Source organism: Bufo gargarizans, chromosome 3, assembly GCF_014858855.1.
Source record: "Bufo gargarizans isolate SCDJY-AF-19 chromosome 3, ASM1485885v1, whole genome shotgun sequence".
NCBI classification, from domain to species: Eukaryota; Metazoa; Chordata; class Amphibia; order Anura; family Bufonidae; genus Bufo; species Bufo gargarizans.
In genome coordinates this window covers 327,832,131-327,841,030 of record NC_058082.1, presented here as the reverse complement: position 1 = coordinate 327,841,030, position 8,900 = coordinate 327,832,131, and the positions used below count along the sequence as shown (strand labels likewise).

The 8,900-nt window shown below is 42.6% G+C and overlaps 1 protein-coding gene across 1 annotated transcript in view; it reads left to right on the top strand.

Moving 5' to 3' along the window:
• The first annotated feature begins 337 nt into the window (after positions 1-337).
• Positions 338-8,900, top strand: part of LOC122932793 (protein AATF-like) — a 71,268-nt gene continuing 62,705 nt past the window's right edge. The window contains exon 1 of the mRNA XM_044287403.1: positions 338-460. Coding sequence (XP_044143338.1) covers positions 376-460 — 85 coding nt within the window. The 5' untranslated portion in view covers positions 338-375. The remainder of the gene's footprint in view (positions 461-8,900) is intronic.

The following is an 8,900-nucleotide window of genomic DNA, read 5'->3' as shown; positions in this document are numbered from 1 at the left end:
TTTCGGTTGCATTCCATGGTCCATTTTTCACTCCAGGATAAAAACCATAGTAAATTCTTAGGGTTTTACCATAATCCATGTGGTTCTGTAATATGGGTTTTGTGAGAGGATTTGAACTGGCAGAACATATTGAAATCATCAGCTTTTATGTCGTTTTACCTGCCCCAAATATCCCGTGAAAGCCACCTGCACATTCTAGCACAACTTCCATGTCATGTCCTACTAGTAGCAGTGCGTCACGTTATGTCACCAGGCACAGCACACAGAGTGACTGTGACACACGGGCTACGTGAGCCTCGCAACTACTAAGCCTGCGTCAGAGGGCAGTGACGTCATCTCAGGGGGCGTGGCGTTTTGGCAGCGTGCTTGAGGAAGATGGCGGCGCCCTTGTCTCTGGAGTTGGAGAGTTTACTAAATCCAAAGCCCCAGTTTTGGGATCCCGAGGACGATCCCGATGAAGGTACGAGGGGCGAGATCTGGATTACACGTGCCTTATCTGTGCTGAAGGGGAAGCGGGGTTGTAGAAGCGTTACAGTTAGGCTTCGTGAAACCCACGTGTAATCTGTGTGAACTGAACCTGCTCATAGGGTCGGGTCATATAAACAAGCTTTTCCTCTCTGAGAAGTGTCTTCAAGTATTGTAGCCACATCTTACATTCTCTGGCACTGACCTTTTCCTGACTGTTAGGGCATGTTCACATTGTGGTATGTTCACTACCAAAACATCTGTGAAGCCAGCGTCATGTCTTTGCCCTGTTATTTGTAGTGGGTATTTGTGTTGTGCTTATATGGCTGCCCACCATTTCTGGACCCGCTGCGGTTAACATTTAAGGAGGTGTGCCCCTATCCCATGACAAGTGATGCCATATCTGGCACCTCTAAGAAAACACTGCGGTAGAGCGCCGGGGCTTTGCCTAACATGGCACATGCCATACCTGTTGTGGAAAACATCACACGCTGCTGGGTGATGCCAGTCTGTTTTACAGGGGTTGTTCCATGACAACAAAGCGTAGGATCAGCTGTCCGCTTCTTCTCTCACCCCTGTAGGACTGCTGGAGGTAGCTGGGCGCCTGTACTCGGCAGTCCCCAGCTGCCCTTAGAGTTGGATGGAGGAGTGGACACATGCACATCTGCTGCTCCATTCAAATAGAGGACGTGCGACCAGGGTGGATTTGATTTAAATCACTAGTCAGTAAGGCTTGATTTAAATCATAGTTTTCTACATAAAGACAAATTCTTGCTGGTATAACTTATAATATGTAAGTAGATAAAGATTTTTAGAATAACTTTTCATATTAGTTTGATTCTGTATTCATAGGTTTGTAGAAGTTTGGATTAAGGTCTTTTTCTCAACTCTGTTCACGTTATAACTAGAGATGAGCGAACTTCTGTTTTAAGTTCGGCGTCTAAAGTTCGGGGGCGGGTTAGCGGAGAATCCCGATCTGGAACCGGATATGGATTCCGACTTCCGTTGTGGTCCGTGGTAGCGGAATCAATAATCGGCCATTATTGATTCCGCTACCACGGACCACAACGGAAGTCGGAATCCATATCCGGTTCCAGATCGGGATTCTCCGCTAACCCGCCCCCGAACTTTAGACGCCGAACTTAAAACAGAAGTTCGCTCATCTCTAGTTATAACATTTTTGCTGTGAAGGAGAGGCATGTGATCTCTGCTGAGTCAAATTCAGTTTTGAGAACTGCAAAAGTAAACCAAGCATCTGTGATATTATCTTGTAGGCAGAGAAACTGCCCAATAATCTTACAAAAACCTCTGGAAGAGCATGACATTTCTGAATGGATTAATTGAATTTATTTACCCAAATAATTAAACATATACAGCCTTATTCTACATAATTAAAAAACTAATCTTTATTTCATGATGGAATAACCTTTTGGATGGCAATATATTTTCCTCAAAAAGCATTTTATATATCTAAAAAAATCTGATTTAAATGAAAGAAATCCAGTAAGAAAAAAAATCATGATTTTTATCCACCCTGCGTGGGACTCCGTTCGGATGATCAGCGGCGTCCTGATAGTATCCACCGTGTCGCACCCCCCATGAGAAGTTGGGGGTTTCAGTTCCATTTACACTGGTGACACCCAATTAGGGTAGGTTCACACGACATCACGTATCCCATAACACTATGATGCCCAACCTGCGGCCCTCCAGCTGTTGTTAAACTACAACTCCCACCATGCCCTGCTGTAGGCTGATAGCTCTAGGCTGTCCAGGCATGCTGGGAGTTGTAGTTTTGCAACAGCTGGAGGGCTGCAGGTTGTGCATCCCTGCCATAGCAGAAACCACATCGGTTTCTGCCTTGGGTTTTTATTTTGAATGGTGCAGTCCCGCTCTCAGTTTAGCGCCGTTAAACAAAGATAGATTGCGAGCAGCTCCTGCTGTCGCTGTGAAAATGTGGATGTGTACATTCTTGGTCTGGTTTGGAAAACCACACATAAGAAATCCTCTGCCACGTGAAGTGTGCAGTGGCCTCCCATTGAAAACAATAGGAGGCGGTATAAAATAAAGGCATGATAACCTTCCCTAACTGTGTATACCTCATCCTGCACTACTTAAAAACACCAGTGATTGTCCTCTGTTTTCCTCCACCAACCCGGACCCGTTCATTACGCATGAGCGTATACCCATTGAATTTCTTTTCACTGACCATCTTTCCGTTCAGGAAAAATCGCATCTATCAGTTTTTCACAGACTGCTCCATTGAAGTTAACTGGTCAGTGAAAAAAACCTGACAGCACCTTCACGACATCCGGATGCAGTCCATTTTTCACTGAAGGCTGCTAGATGCCGTGTGTTTTTCATTTTATTTTCTTAACGTACCTGAGATGCAGTTTGGCTATAAGGCCCCTTGCAGACGAGCGAGTTTTCTCCGCGGGTTCAATGCGTGATGCGAACGCATTGCTCCCGCACTGAATCTGGACCCATACAGTTCAATGGGGCTGTGTACGTGAGCCTTGTTTTTCACGCATTACTTGTGCGTTGAGTAAAAATCGCAGCATGTTCTATATTCTGCGTTTTTCACGCAGCTCTGGCCCCATAGAAGTGAATGGTGCTGTGTGAAAATCTCATCTGCAAGTAAGTGTGGATGCAACGCGTTTTTCATTGATGGTTGCTAAGAGATGTTATTTGTAAACCTTTAGTTTTTTAATCACGTGCGTGAAAAACGCATCAATGCGTGTTGCACCCGTCCTATAAAAACAATGCGATTGCATACAAAACTGAATTAACTTGCTTGCGAAATCACGCATTTTTCAATGAATGCATCCGCAAGCATCCGCACCTAATCTGCTCACGCTCATCTGCAAGTGGCCTAACACTTATAGCAATCGCAGACAAACCTGATTCAACTTGTATGTAACACCATTAGTTTCTCACTGAACAGAACCTGACACATGCTGTATCTCATGTGAAAGTAGGCCTAAGGGTCCCCACACATTTGTGGATCTGCAAAACACGGATACAGCCGCGTGCGTTCCGCATTTTGTGGAACAAAATTTCCAACCCATAATAGAACAGTCTATCCTTTTCATCTGGACAAGAAAAGGACATTTTCTATATTTTTGCAGATGACACGTAATGTACAAATGGACGAGGACAGCACGCTGTGCTGTCTGCATCTTTTGCAGTCCCATTGAAGTGAATGGGTCCTCATCTGACCCACAAAAAAATAAGTTTGTGTGCATGAAGCGCAAGACGTTTTTTTTTTGCCACCTGTGTTTGTGGTGGTGTTTTCTTTTTTTTTTTTTTTTTTTCTTTTTTTTTTTTCAGCTTTTCTTTTTGCACACAGTTACATGTCTTGAATTTTCTTCATGGAGTACTGCAAGAAGAGTGACCTGGAGTTGGGATGATGGTCTCTGTCGCTACTTTATGCTGCCCTCACACAGTCTAGTGTAAATCTGTTGACAGATTCTTTTTTTTCTTGAACCTAGCCCTACATGCTAGAATAACATATTTTCATATACCTTTCTTTATTACATTTCCTACTTTTTACATGCTTTGTAGCTGTACCACGTGACCTCACTTCTCTTCCACCCGTTATCTTCTACATCATGCGCCTTTCATTGCCCAACTGCAGGCACCACCCCTTATGTACTTGTTGTCATCAATGATGTACGTGGACCAGTCCCATGGTCTTTGTACTGCGCCTGGCTGCTTGCCTCTGCTGTTCAAGGAGCTTCTGTGACGTCAACCCCATCTACCTGGTCATGTCCAGAAAGTATGCACTGCGCATGCTCCTGGGTAGAGTGGACAAGTTTCTATTGTTTGTTTTTCCATTCTTTTCATTGTATCTTGTTTTGATAAAAGATGACTGAACCATTCTTCAAAAAAGCAATTTTACCTGTTGTGGTGTTCCTATTTATTTATAGATTGTAGGCTCTTTTGAGCCACTCTGATATACAGTAGCCACACTTGAAAATGTTCTTATGTGAATAATATCCTTGGCACTCACCACATAAGGCTTTAACAGTACAGTTTTTCTCTTTTCTTCATGGGATAAATTGTACAGTCAGCTATAGTCTTGCTGTCAAAAATACCAGAACCCTGACTGAGATCAGTGTTTGGTCAATGATTCCCATCAACAAGTCAAATCGAAAACACAGAAAAGGTAAAATAGTTTCCTGACAATGCACTGCATTCCCATTTTTTTCATTGCTTTTTATTGGTACCGGGGGGTATTGTTCTTGTGGGGGGAGGGGTGCATTTTGTTTGGTTATTGTTGTGTACCAGTATATACTGTGTGTTTTTGCTCCATATGACACACCAAGGATTTAGAGGAAGAAAATAAGAAAAAAAGTTTTGTTTTTTTTCAGCAGACCTCAGAGCAGATCCTTACATAAAATAAATAAATACCCCTCTTCAGTAACTTGTGAATACCAGCATTTTGAAGGACTCAACAGGCTTCCTGAAATGCATCTAGCTGAGGATACACAGTGGACACCACACTGTGTATTCGAGTTTTTTTTTTTTGTTTTTTTTTCCATACGTCCTATGACAGCACCAGGAGAGAGAATCCGCCTCACAGGACAGGAAACCCACAGGTATAAATTAAAATGAGCCTCTCCCTCATTCAGTGGTTTCCTGTCCTGGAAGGACAACCTACAGGTTTTTTTATTTTGTGAAGTTACATGGGGAGTAGTTTCTCCCTGGATTTAAGGCTGGCTGGGCAGAGGTCTGCGCCGGGTGAGTTCCCCGCTATGCACACCTTGAAGTTCAGCAAGATGCAATGGAAAGTGCCGGCGGGAAGAAAATGTGTTTAAATACAAGGCTGGGTGGTGAGCGAGGACGCGGCGGTACTCACCGGAGGCGCAGCAGGCACGGAGATGCGGTGGAGTGTTCCCTGCTTCACCTCGTGGCGTTCGGCGTCTAGCCTCCCCAGCTGATAGGCAAGAAAAGGGGGGGGCGGCGGCAGCAGAGCTTGAAGGAGCTTTTTCAAACAGCATAGCGGTATATAAGATGATGTGATCTTGGTGCCCCATACTTGATTCAGAAATTTCTTCAGCCCAGTTCAAGCCTACCTTAGGATCTTTGCGGGGTTCTTCCAGATCCAAGGCTGCAAGAGGTATCCAAGCATGGAGAGCTCTGGTAAAACCACAAGAGACCCAGTTACCCCTGCACCTGTGGTATGAATGAGGGTATGGGTCTATTTTCAATGTAATGAACTTTTTGGATTGTTAGTTTATCCTGGCTTTGTTTTTTTTTTTCTAGGATAAACCTAAAAAAGTGGCCGCTAAAACGCGCCATAAAGAATGTGGCCTCTGTAAAACAAAACTAGATCCCGCCTATACTCAACCATTATGTAGAGCATGCATTGAAAATACCATTGCTGAAGAATCCCTGGCTATGGTTAGATGCATGAAGAAAATAGGGAAGAGGTCAATAGTACCTTGCTATCTAAAAAATAACACCGTCACCATAGAGAAGTTCTAGAGAAAAGTCTGCTTTACTTTTGTGAGATTCTGATGTTTCCAGTTCTGAAGAATTCTGAAAAAGCGGGGAAGTAGATACAACTTCATCATCCTCAGATGACAAATGTGGTGGTAGACCATTTTTTCCCATTCAGGATGTAGATCAGCTTGTTAGAGCAACCATGAATTTTGAAGATACTAAAGAAGTCTGATCTGTTCAGGACATTATGTTTGAGAGGCTACAAACAAAAAAAGAAAAGAGCGTTTTTTTTATCCATAAAAATATCTAGGCCATTATTAACAAGGAATAGAAACATCCGGATAAACGGAGTTTCATCCCAGGGTTGGTTAAGAGTAAATATCCCTTTGAAGAAGGTGATTGTTCTTTATGGGATAAAGCCCCTAAAATCGATGTCCCCATAGCCAAAGTCTCTCAGAGATCCTAGCTGCCTTTTGATTATCTCTGTGAACTCAAGGAGGCGATGGATAGGAAGGCAGGCAGTTTTTTAAGAAGAACTTGGGAGTCCATTGGGGCAGCATTTAAGCCTAATATCGCGAGAGCACACATTTTGTGGATTAAATAACTGATGGCTCAGATAAGGGATAAAACCCCCAGAGATAAATTATTAAAATCCCTTCCGGCCATTTCTAAAGCAACAGATTTTTTGGCTGATGTAGTTAGACCATCATCTATGGCTAATTCTGCTCTTCGAGCATTATGGCTTAAAAACTGGTTGGGTGATGTGGCCTCTCAAAGTCGCCTTTGTAGCATCCCGCTCAACTTTAGATGACATCCTAGAGAAAGGGGGTGATAGAAAAAAGGGTTTTCCATCTTCCTTTCCTCCTTCCCTTTTGTAGATATAATTTTTCCCTTCAAAGGGGCAGGCGGTTTAAGGATCGGGGAAAAAAAGCCTGTGGAAAAAGAACAATAAGTGGAAATTTTCCAGAGAGTGTTCCCACCCTGGACATAAATAACAAACAGCACCTGGATACTTCGATTGTTAAGAGGGATTTAGGATATATTTAAAGTGTTCCCCTCCAGAAAAGTTCAGAGTAACCCAAGTAGGACGCTCAGTTCAGGCCTACTTAGAGAAAGATGTTTTAAATAGTCTTCAGAAGTAGGCGCTTATTCCATGTCCAGAAATAGAAGAATGTATGGAATACTATTCCACTCTCTTTTTAGTCAAAAAAAACAAGTGGATTGTACAGAATGATTATAAACCTAAAGTTTCTAAACAGATATCTACAATACAGACGGTTCAAGATGGAGACTATAAAATCAGTAGTGGAGCTCCTCTACAAGGACTGCTTTATGGCGGTATTGGACATCAAAGATGCCTAATACCGTCTGCCAATTTGTCTGGAACACCAGAAATACCTCCGAGTGGCACTGAGATTTCAGGAGAGATTGAGACATTTTCAATTCCAGCAGGTGTCGACCATCGGTTGGATCCTAAACGAGAAGTCGAGGCTAGTTCCAGAGAGGAAGCAACGATTCCTGTGGATAATGCTGGGATAATTCCTGGGAATATATGGAGGCCACTAAAGACTGGAGAAAATCGTCTTCCTTATTTGTTTTGTATTCCAGTCAGAACAAAGGGAAATCGTCTAGTAAGGGAACTTTAGCTAGATGGATTAAACAGGCTATTTCTCTGGCTTATCTTTCTATGCACAAACCTGTTCCTTCCGGATGGTCGGCCCATTCTACCAGAACAGTTTCTACCTCATGGGCAGAAAAAGCAGAAGCCTCCATACAGGACATGTGCAAAACATCAACTTGGTCTTCTGCTTCAACGTTAACGCTAAACAAGGAGGAAAAGAAGGCTGGGTTGGCCCAAACAGAATGAGTGGATCGAAGGTGGTCTCTCGTCTCTGGAAACTACTGAATGAGGGAAATCCTTTTAATTTATACCTGTGGGTTTCTTGTCCTGGGAGGCAGATCCTCACTCCTAGTTCTGTCATAGACTTCGGAAAATCTAATTGCCAGTAAGTAATTATCCTTTATTTATTTTACTTGTTTTGTTACTGTACAAAACAATAGGGCTTCAGACCCTTGAAAGAAAGCAGAGTGCTTATAAAAGTACATAAAATACTCATATACATCAGAGGGGTACGCAGACCCCGACAATATCAAGTAAAATAGAACAAAAACATTGAACAATGGGATATCACCAAGGCCATCATGAGGCTGACCACCATTGAGAATTATGCAGTATGGTAACCAGAATGAAAACGGAGCAATACGTAAGCAGTACTTAAGGTGAAAAGCTGCTAGACCTATACTCAGAGTTCAGTCATTAGTTCTTTACATATCCTGTAAATGAAACCTCCCCAATCTCCCCTTCAACTGTTCGGTAAGATACCATTCTGTTAACGTCAAAGGCTGTATAATACTACAAATTTCGTTGTCTGACTTGTATTTTTACAATAAAACATCTCCATTTTTTTTAAACAATTTGTGTGAACTTATCTTTAGTATGGAGGATCGTTAATCTTTCCAGATGGAACAGGTTTTTAAGTTGCGACTGAACGACAAATATCGACTGTATGTCTGAGTGTAACCATTGTTGTAAAATAAGTATCTTAGCCACCATACAAATTGAATGGTACAACAGAGGGGGGCGGCTCCCCCCCCCCCCATTCACTTCTTCATAATGAAACAAATATAGTAATGGAGTTAATGGTATCCTCCTTCCTCATATTTCGTATGCTATATCACCCACACTAGAACAGAGTTATTTACTTTAGGGACATGTCCAGAGACAATGGAAAAAGGTCAGTGTATCCGAGACCGCATTTAGGGCAGTTTGTTATTCGTTCCGGTCTAAGCGGGTAAGGAGGTATATTACATAGTAGTAACATAGTACATAAGGCTGAAAAAAGACATTTGTCCATCCAGTTCGGCCTGTCATCCTGCAAGTTGATCCAGAGCAAGGCAAAAAAAAAAATTGAGGTAGAAGCCAATTTTCC